The following is a 27,037-nucleotide window of genomic DNA, read 5'->3' on the forward strand; positions in this document are numbered from 1 at the left end:
AAGGCCCACTGACAACAACTGACAGCTCAACGAAGTGGCTTATCATGTGGGAATTTATAGCAGCCAAATTCTCTACATGCATGTTGATTCGAAATATGGAGGGAAAAACCAGAGGATCCGGAGACCATGAAAACTCCAAATATTCAGGTGTCAGGGTCAGGATCAGGATCGAACCCACGACCTTCTGTATAGTAGTCGAGGTAGTTATTATCTCGCCACTGTGGCGAGATGGTTAACGTGCACCCAGGAGGCCAAAACACTATCGCACATTTTCATTTGAAACTATAAATGGATGGCGATTTCTTTAATTAAATACGTTTTTAGTTAATTTTTTATCCTGTTGAAAGAAGTAGTTATGTGATCTTCTAGAACCACTCTCTGACACAGGGTGATGCACTTCTGGCTGAAGAGTTGCAAATGGAAACGTTTTCATCAAATATAAATGGCACAATTAAAATATAATAATATATTTTTTAAAGCCAAGCCATAATTCAACAAACCATTAAAAAAATGTAATTCGTGTCAGATCGGTGAAACACCACATTGCATCCACCTGCCTCATCGTCTGGGACAGCAGGTAGAGACTCGCGCACGTGCAGTATTTAGCTCACGGGACAACCTCCATGGACGCCAAATCCCGCGACTTCAAACGACGACACGGCCCGGCCCCGTCGCGGACTGCGCTTGCGGCCGACCGCAAAAAAAAGGGGCCTCCACATTTTTTGGTGTCAACTTTGAAAAAAATCCGCGCTCGCCACGAGCCGTGCGAAATGCCGCAACACGCCGGAACAAATGTAGTTTTTTTTTGCTCGTTGAGAATAAAATGTATCTGGCGTGCGGTCACCAACAAATAATAATGATACGTGAGCAGACATCGGGTGCGAACATCGGTTTGCTGAATGCACGTCCTTAATGTGTGCTCCCTTGTCGCGCTGGCGGCAGACCTGGTGAGCTGGCCGCATGCTCCCCCCCCCCCCTTCCCTTAAGAGGAGCGGCAGCTGCACGAGCCAAGAAGGAGGCATGGTAGCGGCGGTGGTCAGCGCAGCCTTCCTGTTGTTGTAGCGTGCGGCGTGCTCGGTGCCCTCTGGGCACCCTTTTGGTTCCGCTCAAACAATCGCGGCGTTGTTTTCCTTGCTGGCACCGCCGGTGCTGTCGGCCGTCTGCTGCTGCTGCTGGAGGTAGTAGCGCCGGTTGGCTTCGGGGTACGCCACCTCGGACAGCGGCAGCTCGTAGACGCCGTGCAGCCCGCTGCTCGTCAGCAGGAAGACGAGCGTGCCCAGGCAGAAGGGCCAAGTCAAGGCAGGCAGGCCGACCTGCGGAGAAGGAATGAAACGTGATGCCGAAGCGAAAATGTAATGACCACAGTGTAGAGGACAAGAGTGTGAAGTTGTGGTTGATACCAATGAGGCTGCAGATCTCATTGATAATAAAAACGAGAGAGGGGTGTGCACGGTTCAGAGGTCAGGGCACTGAGCTGGCACCACTTTGACCCTGAGTTCAAATCCAGGCAGCCGCGCGTGAGTAATCCTGGGTTCTCACCACACGTACAAACACCGAAGACGTTCAATTTGGGTTTGCACTTGATTCGGCGATATTTCAGCACTGAGAATAAAAAAAAATATATCAGTTTGACTGTCATGCGAACATTTATCTGCAGCAGGGCACGTGTAGAGAACCGATAATTCAATTGGCTCATGACCTCAATTCGGGCGGTGCGTGAATCAATGTAAAGTTTTGCATGTTTTGATACATGTGAGCGTAATAATCGGCTGCAAATCAGTAATCTGTTCTCCACTCACAGTTTGACGCGTTTAACGTGAGCGATATCAAATGTTTCTTGAATAGATTGCTTACGTACGTGTGCAAACATGATTAACTCAAATAATTGTTGCACTGTCTGACCGATAATGACTTAAATCAAGTGCAGCTAGGTAGCAAACCCACGAGGGCATTACACACATTGACTGGAGAAGATCGCTTTTACACTCAAGATATTGAACAATACTATTCCTGTTATGTGTTGCTTACCGCTGACATCATGTTCATGAGGGCCTCTCCAAGATAAGCACAAAAGAATGCTGTAAAAAAAGGGCAACAACAACACAGCTTAACATTTTTGTTAAACAGTCCCATGGCCAACACAACCAAACGACAGGGAGAGAGAAAGAGAGCGGAGTGGGAGAGAATGGGAGAGTGCAAACAGGGAGAGAGAGAGAGTAGAGTGGGTGAGGGCAAACAGGGAGAGAGGGGGACAGGCAAGCGACTTGGCTATCACAAATGGTAGCTCAGCGAAGTGGCTTATCATCACGTGGACATTTACAGCAGCCAAATACTCTAAACGCGTGGTGATGTTAATTATAAATGTGGAGGGGAAAAACCTGAGGACCCGGAGAAAAATCCACGCGACCACGGGGAGAGAGCCATGCAAACTCCAAATACACAGGCATCAGGGTCGGGACCGAACCCATGAGCTGTACACCAGGCGAGGTAGTTAACATCTCGCCACCGTGGCGCCCCACTCGACTCCCACGTGCTGTTGCTGCCCCCCCCCCCCCCCGTTTAAATATATAAAGTTGTAGCGAGATGGCAAAAGAGATATATGTAAGAGATAGGAGAGGTAGCAAAATGAGAAACATGGAGACAGAAGATTGAGTGAGATGAGAGATATGTCGACAAGGGACACCAATGGAGCTAGAAGAGAGATGAGAGATCCCGACAAGATAGGGATGAGAGAGAGAAATCAGTTACCATTTCATGTTAATTCAGTTTTCCATGGTGCTGAGCATTAGAATTGGGGCACTGCGGTGGTAGATTTGGAGTTTGCATGTTCTACCACAGAGGCAACTTAGTTTGTAGACGCCAGGATACTGTATGTCCGAAATCACATCTTTTACAGACGGAACCAGATCACGTATTTTATGTAATGTTTTGAATCGGATCTGGATCTTGTGTTTATTCAAGATTTTGGAGATCTTTTTTGTGATCCCCGCAATGTAGGGTAAAGTGATGGTTTTGAAAGGCTCCTCAAGAGGGTCCTTCTTCATGGTTGGAGTGATAGCTTTGTGGATTGTGTAGTCGGAGTAACCATTAGCCTTAAGAGCTTGGTGTACGTGCTTGAGTTCACTGGCTATGTGTTCCTGGTCGGATATGCATTGGGCTCTATGGTGCAGAGTCTTGATGAGGGAATTCTTATGGGATGGATGGTGGTGGGAATCCGGTTTCAGGTAAGCATCCGTATGGGTAGCTTTCCTGTAGACAGAGTGGCTCATAGAATCATCAGGTCTCTTTTTTATTAGGACATTCAAAAAAGGTAGCTTGCTATCTTTTTCGACTTCCATGGTAAATCTGATGGCTGGGTGTATGGAATTGATGTGGTCGAAGAATTGGTCTAGAGCAGGCCGGCCATGTGGCCAGATGACAAAAGTGTCATCCACGTACCTCTTCCATAAGGTTGAGCACAGAGTGGCAGTCTAGATGGCGTCAGTCTCAAATTTCTCCATGAAAATGTTGGCTACAACCGGAGATAGGGGGGAGCCCATTGGGGTGCCCTCAGTTTGTTTGTAGAAAGTTCCATTCCAAGTGAAGTATGTATTGGTTAAGCAGTGTCTCACCACGGGGGTACCTCTGTGTTTAGTCCTTGATGAACCAAGTCTTCAATGATTGCGATGAACTTTGGTGAATAAGGAAACTACATCAAAACTGACAAGCAGGTCTTCTGGGGACAGGAAAATACCCTTGATTGTCGATACCTGGTGAGTAGAATTTTGTACTGCAGAGGTGGTTTTTCCAGTGAAAGGACGCAGGATTTCAGACAAAAAACGAGCCAGTTTGTAGGTGGGGGAATTGATAGTAGAGACGATGGGACGAAGGGGTGTATCTACTTTATGTACTCTTTGGTAAGCCGTATAATCTTGGTGGCCTGGCAGCAGAAGGTTTCAACGAAAACTGTTTGGTGTGATCAATTATTGCGGCTGAATCAGAAATGATTTTGTTGGTTTGTATGACGAGGCTGTTGGTGGGATCTCTTTTTATTTTTGTATAGCTGCCATTGTTGAGTAATTCTTGAATTTTGTTGTTATATTCTACTTTATCCATGATGACAGTGGCATTGCCCTTGTCGGCTGAGAGGATGACAATGTCATCCCTTTTTTTATTTATATAATTCAAAACGCTCATCTTTGCTAAATGTGGAGGGAAAAACCTGAGGTTTAGTATAGTTTATAGTATAGAATTCCAGTTGAGATTTGTTTCACTCCAATTTTTTTTCTCGCCATCCAGGGCCTGTGGAGCTGCCCGGGGGGCCCTCAGCGTTTGCGACTGCTCGCTCCATGCCACGCGACTGCCACGAGGTGTGCCTGCCACGTGAACGCGAAGAACATCCCCCCCACGGCGGAGCAGCCCAGCACCGCGTTGTAGCTCCACAGGCCATCGTAGATCTTCTGGAACGGCGAGCCCAGGCTGATGCCTGCGAGCAGAGGGTTCCGTCACTGTGTGAATTAAACTATGAGAAACGATGAAGCAATTTTTAATTATTTATTTTACATCACGTAAGGCCCACTGAGCTATATAGCTCTTTTTCAGAAGCGACCTGGCTGTCACAATTTTAGAGCTCAACGAAGTGGCTTATCACGTGGAAACTTACAGCAGCCAAATACTCTAAATGCGTGGTGATGTTGATTCTTAATGTGGAGAGGAAAACCTGAGGACCCAGAGAAAAATCCACGCAACCATTAGCAAAACACGCAAACGCCAAATATACAGGCATCGGGGTCGGGATCGAACCCACGCCCCTGTGTACCAGGCGAGGTTGTTAACATCTCACCGCCGTGACACCTCACGTCCGTTGAATGCCAATCAACCTACTGCCATCTCTTCAAACATTATGTACTGTATATGTAGAGGTTTTTTTTTGTCAATCAGGTTCACGGCTCCAAACAGGCAGCCTGCCCTGGTCAATACAGCAGGTGTATTAACCAAAGTGTAAGCGCCGTTCGCTTCACAGTGGATGTTAAAGATCCGTTGACGTAATTTTGAAAAAGAGTAAGGCCATCGTGTGCCGGCAACATGCTACAAATTTGGGAAATAACTCTCGAAATACAGGCATGTCTCGCCTAACGAGCGTTATTTCTACGAAAGTTCGCTATACCAATCAATTAGAATTTCGACCCATTTGTTCACAAAAAGACCAAAATGTTGGTTTATCGAGCAGAGACCGATCGATAAGTATGCATCCCGTGGCGGCAGCTGTTTGTTTAGCAGCTGTGTTGCGTGAACCGCGGCGTTTTGGGTGGGTTCGTAATTCGAACGGTTCATAAGTCGGAGCACAGCAATGCCCTGTATTGAAATGCCTGTACGGTCAGTGTTATGAAATGTGTTACGGTTCCACATTGTTAAACTAATAATTAACAAGAAATATTTTATATTTGCAAGTAACACTGTCAAAAAGTACTGTATAGTAATAAAAAAGTAACATAAAGAGAAAAAAACACTTTTATTTTCACTTCCTGATGCTACCACAATTGCACACATACAGACACACGCACACACATGCACACACACACAGGGCACAGACACAACAACAACCGCCATTCGCCACTAAGTGGCGGTGACGTCACCACGACGCTTGTGCCAGGCTATGTGCACCCTGAGGCCACGTGAAGTGTCGAACGCCGGCTGGCAGGAGGTCACGGGGCAGACCCAGGTGCCACGGGTCGACTGACTGAGATGACTGGCTGATGCACCACCTGTGCCCCCTACTGTGACAACCTGCTGTGCTTTAGCCACCCGGCGCTCCGCTCGTTGTTCTGAGCGTCGCTCCTCCGCCCTCCGTTGATGTTGGAGGGCGACTACCTCCAACTGCCCAGTAGCGTCCTTCACGAGCCTCCTCCACAGAGGCCGATCTTGACACCGCTGGTACCAGTCATCGGCAAGTCCACTCAGCTCCACGTCCTCCTGTACCACATCACTCCATCTCTTCTCTAGGCCGTGCCGCGCCCGCCTAGCCCCCTCAATCCAGCCAAACAAAAGCTGTTTCGGCATGCGGTGGCTGGGCATGCGGGCTACATGACCCAGCCATCGCAGCCTTCCCCGCCGGAGGAGCTCACCGATGGGACCTTGCCCAGATCTTTCAAGGATGTGTGAGCTCCTCACACAATCCAGTCTGGTTAAACCCAGGATGGATCGTAGGCAGGCCAGCCTAAATGTTTCTGACCGGCGAAGATGTTCCATTAGGGGGGTCCACGTTTCGCAAGCGTAGAGAAGGGAGGGAATGACCGTGGCCGAGAAGACCTGAAGCTTAGTGCGGAGCGACAGACCTGGTAGCTTCCACACAGCGTTACGCAACCGATGAAAAGATATTGCCGCTCGACTGATTCGGAGTGAGACCTCTGCTGTTAAACTGGAGCCAGTCATAAGCACACTGCCCAGGTATGGGAAACTTTCCACTCTCTCCACAACTGCCCCATCACCGATTGGGAGTTGTGGAGGTGGCGTGTCCGATGGTACAAAATACCCAGGCAGGTGCTGAGTTTTGGTGGGGCTGATGGTAAGGCCCCACCTCTTAGTGGCACGCTCCAGTCTCAGCAGCAGCGTCTCCAACTCCTCCTCTGAATGAGCAGCTATTACCAAATCATCAGCATACATAACGTGGTTGAGCAATAGGGAGCCATCCCTTGACCGCACCCGGGCGTCGATCAGCCTCCCATTATATCTGTACCATATGGAGATTCCCCCGGTACAGCTATTGAAGGCTTCACGAACTACGTGGTCAAAATAGATGTTAAATAATGTGGGAGCCAGAGGACATTCCTGTCGCACCCCAAGGTTAACAGGGAATGGCTCTGACTCCCGGCCACGTAGTTTTACCCGGGCCCGCTCACCATCATGAAGGTCCTTAATGATCGTGAGCAGAGGGTCAGGTACTCCAAAAGCACGAAGAACAACCCAGAGCCCAGGCCTACTGATGGTATCATAGGCCTTGACCAGGTCAATAAAGCAGACACACACACAGACACACACAAACATCCCGACGGCAACGAACCCCCCCGTGTAGCCTCAAAAGACTGCAGGAGCAAGTGCTGTTCGCGAGTAGTCCTTATGGAGGCCAGTACGGCACGCCCGGCCACCTTTGTATCCCCAGTGGTGATGTTTACACACCACACCATGTACTGGTGTTGGCCGTGAGCAAGAATCAACCTCGGATCGCCGCTTTAATAGCGCAGCGCGCTAACCACTACACTACCGCTCCCCACAAAACACAAAAACAGACTGTTGGAACAAGTGCTGTTAGCGAGCACCTATGAAGACAGGCACAGCACACAAGGGGATGGGTAGCCAGGACCACGCCCGGCCGCCTTTGTCTCCGTCTCCCTAGTGGCGATGTTTACACACCGTACCAGGTACCCATTTGAGGCTGAGTCGACCTATGGAGGCCCAGGACCGGTTCAGGTAATCGTCACTTGGTGTTGGCCGTGAGCGGGAATCGAACAGCGCGTTCGTAGCGGAGCGCGCTAACCGTTGCACTACCGCTCCCCACACACTCACTTACGCACACACTCACTTACGCACACTCACTTACGCACACACTCACACACACGTCCGCGCGCACATGCACGCAAACACTCACTCCCAGCGCGAGTCTGACTCACTCCACGGTTCAGTTTGCAATTGCGAATTCGTGTTTTTTTAGTCAATGTAATTTTTTCATACTTCGTGGAAGCTGGTTCGTAAGTACGTATGTGTACACGTAAGTCGAGCGTTCGTAAGTGGAGGACTGTTTAAATGCAGAGAATTGGCAAAGTGTGAGTGTGTAGCGACCCCTACTGCTTTATAGTCGGGTACTCTACGGTAATTTATATCCGATGAATTGTGACAACGAATGGTTAAGGTTGGTGTGTACGTACGTATGCATGTGAATGCGTGACCATGCAAATTAGAAGGTGGACGACTGTTTCGATGCGTGGATGATTGACTGGTTCAGTGAGTGTGTGATTGAGTGATTGATGGAATTAATGAATGCATAGATAGGTTAATGAATACGTTGGGTAATTACAGCAAGGTGGCGTGGGCAGCTGAGAATGTGACTGGTTGGCTGAGTGGGTGAACGCCTGTAGGCAGGTGAGTAGCGAGGCGGACGACTGTACAGGCAGGTTAGGGGCCGTCCATAAATGACCTCACGCGATTTTGGACGATTTTTGACCTCCCCCCCCCTTCGTCACACGGCGTCACAAAAAGTCAGACCCCCCCAAATATGACGTCACAAAGATCTGCCCCCGACCCCCCCCCCCCCCCCCCCAAAATTAAACATGCTTCAAATCGCTTTAAACTATTGTCATTGTAGTGCGTATTTAATGTGCCGCTGCACTCTGATGTTGTAGGAGAAAACATTTATTAAAATTTAATTAAGTAGAACATGTTGTCTATATTTATTTAAAGTTGTGCATTTTGATGTGACGTCACATTTCTCAACCCCCCGCCTCCCCTCGTCACACATCGTCACAAATGTCTGACCCCACCCCCCCCTAGGTGCATGACGTCATTTATGGACGGGCCCTGAGTGTGCAGCTATGTATTTGACTGGGTTGCTGGGTGAATGGGTGGGCAGGTGGGCGAGCGAGCGCGTGCGTGGAAGCGCTTCTTTATTTCGGTGATTTCGAAATAGTTTTTTGGTTTGGCCATGTTTGTTTGTTGTAGTACGGAGTTAAACTGATGGCTTTAATCTAAGTTGTCTTGTGGTTGTTGGACTTGCATCCCACTGGGATTTTTGCACACAGCGTTGGTGTACGGTGCTTTTTCTGGAAGATTTTTTGCTGTTTTCTTCCTGGATTTTTCTGTTTTGCGCGGAGTCACCTTAAGATGTTTTCTTGTTCATGTTTTAGTTTTTTGTTTGTTGCGGTTGCACCCGATTCAAGAGCCGAATGGGCTCACAGGGCTATACCAAATAAATGAAATGAAGCTTCTCACCTGCCGGGATGCCCGCCACGGAGCCCGTGGCGGCGTGCAAGCAGTTGATGAGCGATGAGATGAACAGCGGGACGGCGATGACGCCGCCAGCTCACGGGTTGTCGCACGCGGACACCTGGCCCACACCCACGGGCACCGGCTCGCAACAACTGCCCCCGCCGCCGCCACCGCCACCACACCACCGAATAAAAGAATTCGTGAATTTCATATTAGCGCCGTTTCTTAGAGCACAAGACTGTCTACCGTATAATGAAGGCGCTCTGTTTCGCGGACGATAATAGTCTGCTGTAGTTTCGCAGTAGGGGTGGGGGCGGGAGAGGGCAATGTTGCCATGTGGCTAGATAATTGGCGGGTTCCGTAATTTCCACAGCCTTAACAGACTGCTGGGGAAAGTGCCGTTAGCTAGTAGCACCTATGAATGCTGGTATGGCACACGAGTGGGTGGGTGATGTTTGCGCACCGTGCCATGTACTCATTTAAGGCTGAGTTGACCTAGGGGAGGCCCAGGACCGGTTCATATAATCGTCACTGGTGCTGACCGTGAGTGGGTCGGACTTGGGTCACTGGATTTGTCGAGCAATGCACTAACCGCTACGCCACCAACAGCTGCCGTTCGCAACTAAGTGGCGGTGACGTCCATACAGCGCACGTGCCAGCCGAGGTGCACTTTGAGGCCAGGTGAAGTGTCGAAGGTGCGATGGGTTGACTGAGATGGCTGGCAGAGGTACCCACATGTCCTCCCGCCTGCGCCAAACACCACTATCAGCACCACCCTTACCACCACTTCACGTTGAGATCCTGGGGTAAGTGTGGACATGCAATTCCGGCTGAGCTGGCCAGATCTACCATGGGTTACGCTGAGCTGCGTCCAGGTGAGGGTTGTAGTGGGCGGACGGCGTTTGGAAGAGCGCCTGCGGGAAGTGCGCGTTGTAGTGGCCCGTGGAGGCCATGAAGAGCGTCACGGCGATGTTGAAGGGCAGCGTGAAGACGGGTAAGCCCAGGGGCGCGAAGGGCGACACGAGCGGGCTCGCCAGTACCGCGCTGCGGCGATAGAAACGTCGAGCTCCTCCGATTCGCGTACGGCTGGCTACGTGCCGTGCGAAGAAGTATCGACGAAAGAGGAAGATGAGTCACGCCAATTGTCGTTTTGCTTAAACATGTGGCGCCTTTCTAGTACACACACCTGCCACTCAAAGCGGCATCGTCACATTAGTGCGTATGGACATACGAATAGAACGAAATATATCTTGACGACTTAATGTCGCGTTGCGCCCGCGCGAGCACTCAACTGGCCCAATGCCCTTTGATTCTATTAGGTGAAGTCACGTAGGTAAAAAATAAAATAACAAAAATCACCACGTTTCGACCACAACACAAGTGGCCTTCATGAAGGCCACTTGAAGGCCGCTTGTGTTGTGGTTGAAACGTCGTGATTTTTGTTATTTTATTTTTTACCTACCTGACTTTACCCAATAGAACCAAAGAGTATGGATCCTTGCAGTCACGAAAGCTTTAAATCTAGAATTGGCCCAATGCCATTCGTGTCGACAGGACTGGAGTGTGGTGTGCGTATACAAATATGGCGATAGATATGAATTGTACACCCTCTGCTTGTTCGAAGTTTCAGGTTTAAGTTTATTTGATTGAATTATGTTGAAAACTCAAGACAAGTTCGTACAGATCTACGAGCAAGGAATTTGCAGATCATCGAGGCTGCAAAGACGAACGCGTAACCTCCCACAGAGTGAAACTCGGGGGCTTGAATTAAAGTGCAAATTTATCTGCACGGATCTACTTAGTACTGTATGATGGGATTTTAACAGAGCCAGACAGTGGCCATGAGGCTATTATAGCAGACCGTGCAGGTGGGGTATCGGCCGTGCAACAGTTGAGGAATCTGGCAGAGGCAAAAGAAGCGACCAGCCGAGGAGTGGCGCCCATCAAAACGGCATTGGCCCGTGAGGGCCTCTTGCACTCGGCCCGACTCTTCTCGAACCTTCGAGCGCAAGCCCTGTATTCTACCGACGCGTTATGCAACAGCGCGCGATAAAAACAAAAATCGCGTGAGGAATGTGCGAGGCTTGCTTGACGTTAGCGCGAGAAGGCCGTAAGCGTGGCCGCGATTGGAACTTCGATTCCCGGAGTTGACCTTCACCTGCCGTGAAGCTGCATTTCGTTAAAGATGTTTTGGTCGCCCTCTGCGGTTCCGTCGGAAATCCGTGCTCGTCTCGTTACCGCAAGTTGATGTACAAGTCAGTTTAAATGAGATGCGCGCGCAGGTAAGAGGCCCGTCGAGACACCAGCAGTTCATTTGCGAGGGAGAACGAGGTTCAGTAAGGTGTGAGCGGCAGCAATAGAGCAAGCAAATTCCAATGTGTAAATGCCCTCTATCTCATCATTGCCATTGTGATCTTACTAACCAGGTAAGAGCCCATTGGTAGAATTCCATGTAGATCTGTATAGCGCAAACAAATAAATCACATCACCCAGGCATAAAAAACAACTGAGATGAAGATAAGGATATTCCAGATGTTTCTCTTGAAGAATAGTAACCACTGCCCGTCACAGTAGGAACAAGGAAGAAAAAGGCATTGCACAATCACGGATTATGTAATGCTTTTCAACACGGATTTATTGCCGAAAGTTTTTTTTGTACGAAGGCGTAATACCTGCTATGAAATATGGTTCACAAATGTGGACATTGTCAAAGAAGACGGTGAAAAATAGTGAAAAGGGGCGCAAGGAATCTTTACTGAGAGGTGCATTGCCTGGAATTGCAGGCATGCACCTCACTCTTCCGATATTAGAAAGCCACTGGAGCTTTACACTTTTAAATATAGATTCACAAAACATTTCGTTAGAACTGCTTTTTGTTTTTTACTTTTTTGTCCATCCTCCGGACCTCCAATTAGCACGGTTGCCTAAGTACTGTGCCAAAAAATGTCAACATACATACGAGAGACAAAAAGAGGAGCACGTAGATTGAGAGAACCTACGCAAGTCAGAAACATTGGCTGGCAAGAAAACAAAAGTGGCCTTGGGCAGCAGGACGCCTCGCTCGAAGGGACAACGTCCGATGGTCGAGATGGACGATGGAGCGGCAGCCAAAGGAGGGAAACGTGCCCTTAGGGGGCGTGAACCACGGAGACGGAGCAACGACATCAGCCGTGTACAGGTGCTGGGCGGATTGTTACATCGCAGGACCATGAGGGGGATGGTAGCGGTTTTGTGAGACCTTCATCCAGCAGGGGATAGATCACGGCTGATGACGATACGTGATGTCGGTGCTATTGCTCTAAACATTGTGTAGCATGGGGCATGATTGTGAGATTCGTGTTTTTTTCCCTCTCTCCGCATTTTAATGACAGACATATCATGTGATCAAAAATGCTGGTGCCTGTGGACAACTGGACTTTAGAAAAGTAACAAGCTGTTATCTGCGGGCTTTTTTCTACCCCCTGTGAACTTTGAACATGAGCAACATCGACTCTGCGTGAAGTGTCAAGTCGTTTTAAAATGTTACTATGACTGACACATTTCTCGCCATGTTGACGGTACAGTCTCGATACATGTGTAATGACAGTGGAGTCAGCCTACGGTGCAAGTGGACTAGTGGCCACGGGAGGTAATGACAGGGGAGTCAACCTGCAGCGCGAATTGACTAGTGGCCATGGGAGGTAATGACAGGGGAGTCAGCTTGCAGTACGCATGGGCTGGTGGCTCGGGAACGATCGAGAATCGGAGCGTGGCCAGGTGACGGAGGAGAACAGTGGAGTCAGCTGGTAGAGCGAGCGGTCTAGAACCAGCGAGAAGGTTCGGGAATGGGGGCGTCGCCTCTGACCGTACGTAAGGGAGATGCGTGGGAGACTCGGAGCTGTTGCAGTGGGGGCCTCTGCCTGTCCAAGTGTGAGCACGAGGCTCCTTAATAAAGAAACCATCTCAAGACAAGCGTGTTAAAGTCGTCATTACACATGCAACTTGCCTTCACACCATTTGAGGACGAATACAATAATAACAGGATGCTGTCCTCCGAATGTGCACTTGCACAAGGGCATCATCATTTTTGTTCAGGTGATATGTCTGTCACCTGATGGAAAGATCTGACATAATTTATAGAGCGGTTGAGCGGTGGTGCAGTTGGTTAGTACCACGTGCAATGCCCCTGGCCGCATGATTTTAACTCCTGGCCATGGCTCACATCACCTGCGAGTGTTATCTGAACTTGTCCTGGGCTGTCAATTGTTGCTGTTGTTGCAGAGAAACGACTATAATTCCATATTCAAGCCAGATACCCGCTTCAGGAGTAGCAGCGGAGTGTATCATCGCCGTGATGTCTCTTTCGTATTTGTGGATCAGGCATTGTGTCATATGTTGATTGGTCTGTTCTGGATGACCACGGTCGCACCACTGGAGAGTTTTTAATCACCCGTTTGTGCATCAGGTATCCGCATCTACCATGGTTTGTGCAAATGCGGTTTAGGGTGGATCATGAGGTTCACACTCAGGGATCTTCTGCGTTGGGTCTTTCATGAGGTGTTTGTGAGTTTCTTCCGAACAACATTAAGCAATTCAAGTGCGTGTTCGGCACATGTTCCTAAACCCAATCCTTCACTGTTGCATGCTTCATGTGATGAACACATTTTGTTTCTAAGTTAGATTTTTTTACCAACCAGAGAGGCAATGTCCATTTTTTTTTTTTACCCCAGAAGCTAAATTGCAGTTGTACGGTGGTGTCCAAGTTTGTTGAGCGTACGTGACTGCTTGAGGGTCACGTCAAAAAAACATCTCGGCAGGTAATACATGTTGAGAAACATGAAGAAACAAGGACGGAAAGAAGGTCACATGTAATATCCTGACACATTTTCTTAGCTGCGGGTTCTTTTGACCCACTATGAAAAACAACGCAGTACTCTTACTGCTCAATTTTCGAAACAATGGCTTGCCAAAATATAGCTGCGAAGATGATCAGAGCTCACGTTATGGTTTATGCTCCTTGACGAGATCAGCAAGGTGTTGTGGTTCATTTGTAGCAAGCACTTTGTGTGTGTAATGAATACGACCTTGAAATGCATTCGTTCGGCAACCGGAAGCCAATGCAGCTCGGCGAGCACTGGACGATCTTGCAGTACCCGTCACGGCACGTGCTCAGAGCCAAGGATCATGCCAATGATAGAGACAGGGACCAGGAGCCACCAGTACCAGGGCCCTCGATCGCAAAACGCGGCCATGAGGATGCCCACGAGGAGCCCGCTGAAGCCGTAGAGGCCCACAGTCACGTTCGCCCTGGGGCACGGAGGGAAGGGGAGCGTTGGTTCAGCTCAGGAGGTCAAATCGTCTCCCTCCCTGCCCACGTCGCTCAGAACACGCCGCCCGATCGTGTCACATATCGCGAAGCTAAGCGGGAGGCTGCTTATGAATACGAGCTGTAAACTAAAAGTAAGCAGTTTTATATTCTATGGGTCTTTCGGTAAAGTCACGTAGATAGGTTCAAAGAAAATATCTACGTGACTTTACCGAAAGACCCATAGCATATGAATTCGTGCAGTCACGAAAGGTTTGTCAATATTTAAGCAGTTTTTTTTACCAGGTAAGGTCCACTGAGCGACGTAGCTCTAAAGTCACGTAGGTAAAATAAAATTTTATTTTAAATTTTATTTTACTTACGTGACTTTACCGAAAAAAACAAAGAGTATGAATCCTTTCTAGATTTAGTATGAATCCTTGCAGTCACGAAAGCTTCAAATCTAGAACTACGTAGCTCTTTTTCAGAAAGGGGCCTGGCCACAAATACTAGCTCAGAGAATTGGCGTATCATGTGGAAATGTGTAAATGTATAGCAGCCGAATACTCGAACCAACGACATCCTGTATAATAGAGGTTTTTTTTGGGTTAGATCGCGTAAATCTATAAATGTGTCGTTAAAACCCACCACCACCCGAAACAGCCAACTAGTAAGGGTTGTCACGTAAACAGAACATCGGTGTGTTGGAGAGCCAAACCACAACATTTACAAACTGAGTACGACGTGTCGCCAGTAATTACAACTAGCACCATCAGGCGACAGACAGATTTGTGGAGAAGTCCACCTGTTTCGTTCCTTATATAGAGGTGTAGATGTGATGACCACCCTTCTGCGCTCTTGCACAATGTGGGGGAGGGGGGGTATTACTCAGACAACGTACATTAAGCATGTGCATTGTGCGAGCCCTTTGAACTTGTCCTTCCTGTCTATTGTGTTTATTAAAATAGCCCTACCAACGGTAATCCCTATTGAAGTACCCTGACCTTTGTAGGCATGCATTTAAATAATGTATTATTTTATGACTCGCTTCCACGCAGCACTAAGACGGTAGCTATCCAAACGGTTAAAGTTATTTTGATTTCTTTAAATTTCGAAAGATTCTCTAATTAGTCTTGGCCAGTAGTAGCTGGTTTTTGCACACAACTTCAACATGATCAAAATCAACATTATGAAAAATCTATTTTAACGACACATTTATATATTTACGCGATCTAACTCCAAAAAACTTCTATTATGGATGATATTGTTCGCGAAAGCCTACGTGTTAAACTGACATCCTGTATACCAGGCGAGGTAGTTAACATCTCGCCACCATGGCGCCTTGTTGGCTTGGGCTGCAAGGTAGCCAGGAGATGGTAGCACAGCAATGGAATCTTGAATCTATCCATTTGGGGTTGTGCGCGTGTTACCTGCCTGTATGCTTGCGTTTTTTCTTCTTCTGGATACTCTTCCCAAAAGCCAAACAACTCATTCATAGATCGGGTCAAAACATTCCAATCAATGCAAGACCAACATTCCGGTGCAATACTCAATGAGACTTTCCTGGGTAAAGCAAGGGCATCCATTATTATGATTATAAATGAACAGGTGCCAATCTTGATTTAAAGCTTTCGTGACTGCAGTAATTCATATTCTTAGTTTTTTCGGTAAAGTCACGTTGAAGAGAAACAACAAAATAACAAAATATATATAAAACAATAAAAAATTCTCACGACGTTTCGACCATAACTCAAACGGTCATCATCAGGTGTGTCGGTTTGCATAAATTTATTTAGAAAACGTCATATTTATTTATTTATTTATATAAAAATAACGTTTGCGTCACGCGCAACGATTGGCTGTTTGCCAGGACTAGTCCATCTATTTTTTGAAAAGAGGAGGGGGGAGACGAAATTTGTTTTTATGTATGCTGTCTGAAAGGCACTGTAAGCGTGAACAATCAATCAAGAACTGAAATGATTTATCAAATCTTTCCAATGATTGCTAAGATAGAATCCATCTTCTCGGTTGAAATTGTCTCTGTGTTTGTATATGTGGATAGCCTCATGAACGAATCTCTCATGGAAGCCAGATGGCTTACAAAGAACCTCCGTCTTGGAAAAGTCAATGGCATGTGAGCCTACTGAATTAGAACAATGATCTGCTACGGCCGAGGTGTTGGTCCTACCGTGTTTAAGGTCTGCTTTATGTTCACGAATGCGGTCCGAGATATGGCGTTTGGTTTCTCCAATGTAACTACTACCACAGAGGCAACTTAGTTTGTAGACACCAGGGTATTGTATGTCCGGAATCACATCTTTTACAGACGGAACCAGATCACGGATTTTATGTAATGTGTTGAAACGGACCTGGATCTTGTGTTTATTCAAGATTTTGGAGATCTTTTTTGTGATCCCAGCAATGTAGGGTAAAGTGATGGTTTTGAAAGGCTCCTCAAGAGGGTTCTTCTTCATGGTTTGAGTGATAGCTTTGCGGATTGTATAGTCGGAGTAACCATTAGCCCTAAGAGCTTGGTGTACGTGCTTGAGTTCACTGCTTATGTGTTCCTGGTCGGATATGCATTGGGCTCTATGATACAGAGTCTTGATGAGAGAATTCTTCTGTGATGGATGGTGGTGGGAATCCGGTTTCAGATAAGCATCCGTATGGGTAGCTTTCCTGTAGACAGAGTGGCTCATTGAACCATCAGGTCTCTTTTTAATTAGGACATCCAAAAAAGGTATCTTGCCATCTATTTCGACTTCCATGGTAAATCTGATGGCTGGGTGTATGGAATTGATGTGGTCGAAGAATTGGTCTAGAGCAGGCCGGCCATGTGGCCAGATGACAAAAGTGTCATCCACGTACCTCTTCCATAAGGTTGGGCACAGAGTGGCAGTCTGGATGGCGTCAGTCTCAAATTTTTCCATGAAAATGTTAGCTATAACTGGAGAAAGGGGGGAGCCCATTGGGGTGCCCTCAGTTTGTTTGTAGAAAGTTCCATTCCAAGTGAAGTATGTATTGGTTAAACAGTGTCTCACCAGGGGGGGTACCTCAGTGTTTAGTCCTTGATGAACCAAGTCTTCAATGATTGCAATGGTGTCAGGTACAGGAACCTTGGTGAATAAGGAAACTACATCAAAACTGACAAGCAGGTCGTCTGGGGACAGGGAAATACCCTTGATTGTTGATACCAGGTGAGTAGAATTTTGTACCGCAGAGGTGGTCTTTCCAGTGAAAGGACGCAGGATTTCAGACAAAAAACGAGCTAGTTTGTAGGTGGGGGAGCTGATAGTAGAGACTATGGGACGAAGAGGTGTATCAACTTTATGTATTTTTGGTAAGCCGTATAATCTTGGTGGCCTGGCAGCAGAAGGTTTCAACGAAAACTGTTTAGATTGATCAATTAATGCGGTTGAATCAGAAATTATTTTGTTGGTTTGTGTGACGAGGCTGTTGGTGGGATCTCTTTTTATTTTTGTATAACTACCATCGTCGAGTAATTCTTTAATTTTGTTGTTGTATTCTATTTTATCCATGATAACAGTAGCATTGCCTTTGTCAGCTGAGAGAACTACAATATCATTCCTCTTTTTTAATTTATATAATTCAAAACGCTCATCTTTGCTGAGGTTGCTAGCTGGCATCTTAGCGTTTTTGAGGGTTGCAGCGATTTCAGATCTTGCTACGTCTGCAGCGATGTGACCCAGGCCCCTGAGAGCAACGTCTACTTGGGCAATTATATCATTAACTGGTATGTGTTTAGGTGTGACTGCAAAGTTTAGACCTTTAGCTAAAACGGATTTCAGACCATCGGAAATAGAACTGTTACTGCGATTAATTACGACTTTATTAACGTCTAACTTTTTGGTGTGTGGGTCCGGTCTTTTGTTGAAGAGGAGGTTAAATTTGGAAATCAGGTTTTCCTTACATTTGGTCGACATAGTAGCAGCTGAAGAGGCAGTCATATTGTCTACATGTTCCCAATCCGATGTGGACATTATTGCCGTCAATGATAAGTGTGATTTGTAGAGTGTCTTGTCTAACTGATCTAGTTCTGTGCGTATAAGTCTGATTTTTTCCGAGATAAGAGCTAAGCCAGTTTTGAAAAGAATTCGTTTCGCATTAGAAGAAGTTACAGTAGCAGAGGTGAGTGTAAATGCGATTGGCATTACCCCAGAGTCTGGGGTAATGCGAGACCTGATGGTTCAATGAGCCACTCTGTCTACAGGAAAGCTACCCATACGGATGCTTATCTGAAACCGGATTCCCACCACCATCCATCACAGAAGAATTCTCTCATCAAGACTCTGTATCATAGAGCCCAATGCATATCCGACCAGGAACACATAAGCAGTGAACTCAAGCACGTACACCAAGCTCTTAGGGCTAATGATTACTCCGACTATACAATCCGCAAAGCTATCACTCAAACCATGAAGAAGAACCCTCTTGAGGAGCCTTTCAAAACCATCACTTTACCCTACATTGCTGGGATCACAAAAAAGATCTCCAAAATCTTGAATAAACACAAGATCCAGGTCCGTTTCAACACATTACATAAAATCCGTGATCTGGTTCCGTCTGTAAAAGATGTGATTCCGGACATACAATACCCTGGTGTCTACAAACTAAGTTGCCTCTGTGGTAGTAGTTACATTGGAGAAACCAAACGCCATATCTCGGACCGCATTCGTGAACATAAAGCAGACCTTAAACACGGTAGGACCAACACCTCGGCCGTAGCAGATCATTGTTCTAATTCAGTAGGCTCACATGCCATTGACTTTTCCAAGACGGAGGTTCTTTGTAAGCCATCTGGCTTCCATGAGAGATTCGTTCATGAGGCTATCCACATATACAAACACAGAGACAATTTCAACCGAGAAGATGGATTCTATCTTAGCAATCATTGGAAAGATTTGATAAATCATTTCAGTTCTTGATTGATTGTTCACGCTTACAGTGCCTTTCAGACAGCATACATAAAAACAAATTTCGTCTCCCCCCTCCTCTTTTCAAAAAATAGATGGACTAGTCCTGGCAAACAGCCAATCGTTGCGCGTGACGCAAACGTTATTTTTATATAAATAAATAAATAAATATGACGTTTTCTAAATAAATTTATGCAAACCGACACACCTGATGATGACCGTTTGAGTTATGGTCGAAACGTCGTGAGAATTTTTTATTGTTTTATATATATTTTGTTATTTTGTTGTTTCTCTTCAACGTGACTTTACCGAAAAAACTAAGAATATAGGTGCCAATCTGTTTGATTATATCACTGCCAGCATGGTGCTGACTGTCAGTCCTGTTACCCATAATCCGCTCACGCCCCTAGCCCCCTGCCAACTCCTCGGTAGACGCCCGCGGAACCCCTCAGCCAGGGGCGCATTATTTTTGATGGGGACCGAGACCTGTTGATGTTTCGGTAGGTGGGGCTCTTAAAATGTTCAATTCCTGCAGTTTACTTTTTAACAACCACCCATACCCAACATATGGAGACGGGGCTTGGAGGAGCGGAGGGAAGTGTATAAAATAATCTAAAAGAAAAAAAAGCCGCATGTAGGTTATGTTCAGGGTGGTTAGGTTACCCCCCTCACTTTCCCCCTAATCATTCCCCCTCTCCTCCTCCCCGCCCTCGACAGAGGTACACCTTCTTCCCCTCTCGTAACGCCCAATGGAAGGTATCTGCAGACCCCAGAACTTACGGGCGACTCTTCCCACACGCCGGTTCATATAGAGGCGTCGGATGGCTCCTGCACCAATGCATACGTTGAAAATACGAACCCCGCGATGCGTTGGAACGGACCTGTGAGATGTTTCATTTGAATAAAAACATTAAAAACAACCACCCATACCCGATACCAAAACATTCTCGTGTATTGTTATTATCATCATCATCATAATCAACCTTGATCAATTGTGAAATACGAATTCACTGGACAGCCTGTGAAAAAGAGCACCACAGCTCATCGGATTCTTCCAGGACAAATGAAGCATTTGATTCTGTAAAGCTAATGCACAGAGCAACGCTATGGCTTTAGTTGCCCCATTACTGTCACAGTGTAACAGTGGTTGCAACTATTACAAGTAAACAATTATTTCTTTATTTTCAATTCCTTCATTTTACTGTTTAACAACCACCCATACCCAAAACCCAAACACTCAACTGTATCATCATCATCATTGTCCTTGGTCAATTGTGAAATAAGAATTTACTGGACATCCTTTGAAAAAAGAGCTTCATAGCTCATCGTATTCTTCCAGGGTAAATACAGATTCCGATTCTCTACAGCGTTAACGCTATGACTTTAAATGGCAGATGACCTGTGGGATCTATCACAGTGCTACCGCGTTATGCGTTGCAATCATAAAGCAATCTTTTTTGGGCGGAGGGGGGGGGGGGCGGAGGGGGTTCTCAAAAATGCGATGTCCCCAAAGCCCCGTCCCCCACCAAATGTGTCGATCCATGCGGCCCTGCCCGGCAAGCCGTTTGCCGCACGTTTCACTGCCGCCCACCTCTGTTCCTCCAGCTGCTGAGCTTGAGGATAAGGGCGGCCACGGTGGCGGCGAGCACGCCCAGGTACCCGCAGAGGGCCCACCAGGGCTCCTGCAGCAGCAGAGCGGGTCAGGATGAGGACACCGCTCAGAGGGTTGTTGACGAAGTTCACCTGCGCCGTTCCTCGCAGGCTCCAGTCGAAGAACTGCAGCGGCAGCCACCGCTCTTTGTGTCGTCGTCGCCATTCGCGGGGCCCCCGAGGGGAAGATCAGGGAATAAGAATCTTTATTTAGACATGGAGGAATCCGAAAAAGACGTCACGTGGGAGATGTTGTTACTTACTGATCACTGGCAAAGTCTCCATTAATTCAAGGGTCAAGACGATGCCAGGCTTCTGGAACGTTTAGCCGTGCAGCTTGCTTTTGATTTGATTCGTCATTGATTTCGGGTCGGATAAGGTGAGTGCAAGGTGTGTCGTAAACCCCTCCTCCACCCGACACAGCCGATTTAAAAAAGTTGCCACGTGATGAACAAACGTGCCAAATTGTCTCTGCTTCAGCAGCGCCGCTGTTGGTGATATCGGAAAGCGATCCACTCACGTTTAACAAATGGGTACGTTCCGCTGATAGTTACAACCAGCATGATCATTATCCGGAGCTAGACATGTGTGAGGTGGGTGTGTACGACACACATCTAACTCACGCCGTGTGGCTCGAACATCAATTAGCAATCGTTACATTGGTCGCGGAGAGCCTGCCCACACGTGTAAAATGTACTCATGACTAAAATTAATGTTGACGAGTTCAGAGCCCTCTGAACACTGCGCCATTGCTGTTTCCGCAAGTGTTCAACCTCAGAAATAACACATGACGCATAGTGGTGATGATATGCTTTTTTGTGTTTAAAAACACACACGAAAAACATTATCCTTACCTTTCATCCACTTGTTATATTCCGTCATTTCTCCAGTAAAACATTTGAGCATCTGACTTATGCGCAGAATCTTTTGCTTGAGGTTGGGTAGGGCAGGCGACTGGGAGCTTGATTCGTCTGCCATGAATGCGTCTTCCTCCAGCCTGTGTGCGACAAGAGAAGAGACGGTGAGATTGGCATGAGCCAGAGCATAAATCGGTACCACCCAAGATTTTGTACATAGTAACAATTTATTTACGTGGCTAATGACAGTGAATGATCGGAAAACCCCACGCGTTTCGAGTGGTCATCGCATTCGTCACTGTTATTGACCACGTAACAAAAATTGGAACCGCTAAAGTTACGCCACCTCAGATGGTACCGACAAGTTAATTGTATCAGTTTTGGACTCAGAGCTCTTCGGAGTGATGGCAAAAGGAAAAACGATGAAGGGCAGCAGCGAGTGACGGTGTATATTTTGAGTTTAACACGTAGGCTTTCGCGACCAATATTATTCATAATACACGTTTTTGGGTTAGATCGCGTTATTTATAAATGTGTCGTATGAAGGAGTTAAAGGATGACATCACCCTGCTGCTCTATTTAAGACCGGGAGCAAGTGGAGGGCTTCACCATTCTGGCAAATTGCCCGATGATGCTGGATGTAATTACCAGCGAAACGTCGTACCCAAAACTTGTAAATGTTGTGGATTCACTCTTCAACACACCGGTGGGCTAAAGTAGTGAACTATTTGTCTTTTGTCAACGTGACACTTTTTTTACTGATTGGCCGTGTCGGGTGGCGGAGGGTTACGACACATTTATAAAAAAACGCGATCTAACCCAAAAACGTTTATTACGAATGTATATTTGGAGTTTGCATCTCTCTCTCCCCGTGGTCGCGTAGATTTTTCTCCGGGTCCTCCGGGATTTTCCCACCACTTTTAGAATCAACATGAGTTTAGAGTATTCGGCTGCTATACATTTGCATATGAGAAGTCACTTCGTTAAGTTATCATTTGTGGTCACGTCGCTTCTGAAAAAGAACTATACAGCTCAGTGGGCCTTACCCGGTAAAATAAAATATAAATGTTTAGTTTAATGCAAGGTCGTAGCCATGGAGTCAACATTGGGGGGGGACCAACTCTTCCAGGGGGTCTGGGGGTCCCCCCCCCCCCAGAAAATTAAACTAAATTTGAAAACGAATTTCCTGCCTAAAATATTCAAAAATTCACTATCACATAGGATGGACTTTTTGTATATTTTTTTACAATAATGTCTAATAGTGTATTGTATTACATTGCTCTGTTTTTTTATCTGTTCTTTTTTCATTGTATGTAATGGCAGAGATTTGGGATTAATAAAGTACAACTATAACCACAATCATATAAACATAAATCTTTTTTTATAGCAATATATTGGGGGGGACATTTTGAGCATATTTGAATATTGGGGGGGGGGGATGTGTCCCCCCCCCAATGTATATTATAATCACGGCCTTGGTTTAATAGTTTCATTGTGATACAAAAAACGAGACTAAATTTGTACTAAACCTGTGTTATGCAACCGACCCCCTGACATTAAGCTGTGCTGCTTAATCTGATCGCGCCACTTGTTCTCTTGGCCCCACAGATCGGCCGCAGTAACGCCACACCAGTATCCACTGTCCCATCAGAGCTAGAAGCCAACAAGCTGTGTAAGTCTCCGCCGAGCCAAAGCACCTGGCAGCACGCTCAGGTGGAGCACTGTGACGTGATACGGCTTCGAACATTGGCAGCCTTCGCCATATCAATTAACCTGAGTGACTCCCAGGCTTCACGGGTTCCACTTTGTTACGCGATAAAAATCACGACTTAATGCCATCGTGAACTCGGCGACCGAACACCGATCAACGATCTACCCCAGCCTTCAGTGCAACAATTCCAGCCGCCATATCTCTGAGCGAAGGAACACGAGCCTAATTTAAGCTGAAGCTGAAGCTGACCCGGGCTGAGCTCTGGAGAATATTTTCAAGTCCATCAATAAGATAACCACTAATAATAGGGGTTTTCCCCTTTTTTCTGGCAATAAAACTGAAACCTTTTTACAAGGATTCATGTCGGCATTAACCACAATACCTACAGTCAAAATGCAAACAAAAAACATACTATGATAATATATGCATTGTCCTTGAAACTGATTGGTCCACACCAAGGGACGGCTTTCTTTTGAGCCTCGACCCAATTGGTGCTCGACCAGATGACGCCATGACCCCCCCCCCTCGTCACACGGCGTCACAAAAAGTCAGACCCCCTCAATTATGACGTCACAAAGCTCTGCCTCCCCCCCGAAAACCATATTTCCATTTTGAAAATAAAACGTGCTTCAAATCGCTTTAATCTATTGTCATTGTAGTACGTATTAAATGTGGCGCTGCACTCTGATATTGTAGGAGAAAACATTTATTAAAAAGTCCATTGAATTAAGTAGAACGTGTGTCTATAGTTATTTAAAGTTGCGCATTTTGATGTGACGTCACATTTCTCAAACCTCCACACCCCCCCCTCGTCACACATCGTCACAAATGTCTGACCCTCCCCCCCCCCCCCCTTTTCCTAGGTGCGTGACGTCATATATGGACGGCCCCTAATGGAAAGTGGCAAGTGTGGCATGATTTCTCTCTCTGTCCCTCTCCCACTTGTCACAAAATACCTCAAAGAGGAGCTCTTTCCCTTCGTCTGTCTCTCGCTCTTTTATTTTCCCTGTTCGAAATGCTCGTCGCTGCAGTGGGCAATAGATGTCCCACCTGCTGTCTCGGTCCTCCCAAGATTGCCCTAATTTTGAGGTACCTATCCTGCAAAGTGTGTCAGTCTTTTCCAGGGCATATTTAAGGTCTCGGTTTTTGTCGGGTTAGCATAATGCTAGTGCCTCACTGAAAACAATGCATTTACGTGTGCTACGAGCGTCGCCGATTATATTTTTTTTTATTTTAAGGAAGTGTTGTTGACGAATGCGTTGAGTTTTTATTTATTTAAACAGAGTTCTCTCAATTCCCCGATGTTGTGTCATGACCTCAATCCCATCATACTGTACGTCCCATATTTGATTTGTACCTCAGTGGTGGCAACCCCAAGGGACAGTGTAAGTCATCAGGTGTCAATCCCTGGCTTGCCGGGAGAAGGCAGTAGAACAAATATTTCAACTCCAACTGTTCCGTCTCTATGGGATAAAGTGTTGCCCCCTCGCACACGAAGGGTTTTTTCCAGGTGCTTCGGTTTCCTCCCACGTGTAAATACTCATGGACCGATTACACTTTCATATATAGAGGACCGCAGAGCGTGGGCAAATGTTGGCACTCTGCTCATCGAGCGTGGCTGCCTTCCCGCTAGTCTGTGCATCCTCGCAGGCTCTGTCGTTCTCTCTCGATTACGGTAAGCAGACAACTGTGGGGCGCGTTACAAGTTGAGATTAATGTAGATTATAAATCACCTCAAATGTGCCCAACATCGTCCGATCTCAGCAGATAAGCAGATTGTTATGCCGGGAGAGTGCTCGGACAAGTGACCACCACGTGCAAAAGACAGAGGTTGCAAGGCGTTGTGGGCAATCACTCCTCCTCCCATCATCTTCACTGATCAGCGTATGGTCACACATCTCTCACGGCCCATAACAGCGTGGATATCTTCCCTCATCCGACGATGGATTGACAAAAGGGGCTGTACACGTGCGATAGAAATGCATGCAATGTAAACTTTGCCAGTAATGCCTCTTAATATGCATACCTTTATTTATTTCAGGTAGGGGCTTTCAAAGAGTTTGACACGTGCGTGTTCATGCCAGCTTTATTCAAATGTAACTCCAAAGCAATTATTTGTTTCAAAAAATTGTGTCAGTCAATCCTCTGCCCTGTCTGACCCGTGCATTAAACTTGATCTTGATAAGGATTGTTTTACATCATAAGCGGTTATCGCCACTACGTAGTGAACCCGGGTTGCCGATATATAAAAGGCAAAGTTGTGACGTCAAATCTGTCACGTGACCCTCGCATGTGGAAGCGTAACGCATTGTGGTGTAGTGGTTAGCGCGCTGCGCTACCAACCCGGCCACCCGAGTTCGATTCCCGCTCACGGCCACCACCGGTGAATATTATTTGAACCGGTCCTGGGCCTCCCCTAGGTCGACTCAACCTCAAACGAGTTACTGTTGTGGTGTGACCATCGCCACTGGGGAGACAAAGGCGGCCGGGTGTGGTAAATCCAAGTCCCGGGTGAAGCCGGGTAGTACAGATAGTGGTACCATATGACAGCAATAACCGTGGTATGACAATTATCACGGTGACCAGTTTCACATAATTGCACTTCACATTTGCATTGTTTGTATGCTTTTGCTGTACTTCCAGTAAGAGTTAAATATTACCCACGTGTTCTTCAACTGCAGTTTACGCAACATTAGCCTGCCAGGTGTATTTTTCCCTTTGCACGTTATACAAAGTACTTGCCTTTTACCCATCCAAGGACGGGTGTATTGCAGTAAATCTGAAACTTGCAAGCAAAAAGTAGACCGCGACGTGATATTCATTGCATTAATGCGTGTGCAATTTGTAAGGGCGCGGTGACACAGACCTATTTCATTTAAAGGTTATAATCCCTTGTTCATCACGACGTCATTTTTACTTTGATGTCTCAACAGCGTGACGGAGATCACGTGACGTGAGGGTTCTGCCTTTGTAGTGAGGGTTGTCAGTTGACGCTGAGGAAGGGGGAGGAGGCGCCTCGCCCCCCCCGCCCGATGTGGAGTGACGTCACCCGCTAATTATTTTTAATGGGGGGGGGGGGGGGGGTGTACATTTGGAAGACGTCACCTCTGACTTAAAACTTTTGTGACTGCAGGAATTCATATTCTTTGGTTCTTTCAGTAAAATCACGTAGATAGAAAAATAATAATACAAAATAAAGTGAATAAAAATAATACAAATGAAAAAATAAAAACACTAATGTAGACTGTAGCCTGGTTCTTAACCTGAGCGAGTGCACTGGCAGTCTAAAATAAGTCTACATTATAGAAAAATAAGTCTACATTATAGACTGCCAGTGGGTTCACTCAGGTTAAGAACCAGGCTACAGTCTACATTATAGACTGCCAGTGGGCTCACTCAGGTTAAGAACCAGGCTACAGTCTACATTATAGACTGCCAGTACACTCACCAAACTTAATAACCAGGCTACAGTCCACATTATAGATTTCCAGTGCATTCACTCCGATTAAGAACCAGGCTACAGTCGACATGAGTATTTTTTAATTTTAATTTAATTTTTATTCACTTTATTTATTATTATTTTTCTTCTTCTATCTACGTGACTTTACCGAAAGAACCAAAGAATAAGACGTCACCTCTTCAT

At 46.5% G+C, this 27,037-nt stretch overlaps 1 protein-coding gene across 1 annotated transcript; it reads right to left on the minus strand.

Moving 5' to 3' along the window:
* LOC116942141 (urea transporter 2-like) lies at positions 1-27,037 on the minus strand. The gene is given in 10 exon segments (XM_076066942.1): positions 1-1,456; positions 4,310-4,478; positions 8,936-9,110; positions 9,808-10,002; positions 14,095-14,244; positions 15,177-15,185; positions 20,791-20,873; positions 20,875-21,014; positions 21,681-21,823; positions 27,030-27,037. Coding segments are annotated over 10 exon segments (1,422 nt in total). The 3' UTR covers positions 1-1,106.

The sequence above is a fragment of the Petromyzon marinus genome, chromosome 13 (genome assembly GCF_048934315.1).
Source record: "Petromyzon marinus isolate PM22_M1 ecotype Great Lakes invasive population chromosome 13, UKy_Petmar_22M1.pri1.0, whole genome shotgun sequence".
Lineage (NCBI taxonomy): Eukaryota > Metazoa > Chordata > Hyperoartia > Petromyzontiformes > Petromyzontidae > Petromyzon > Petromyzon marinus.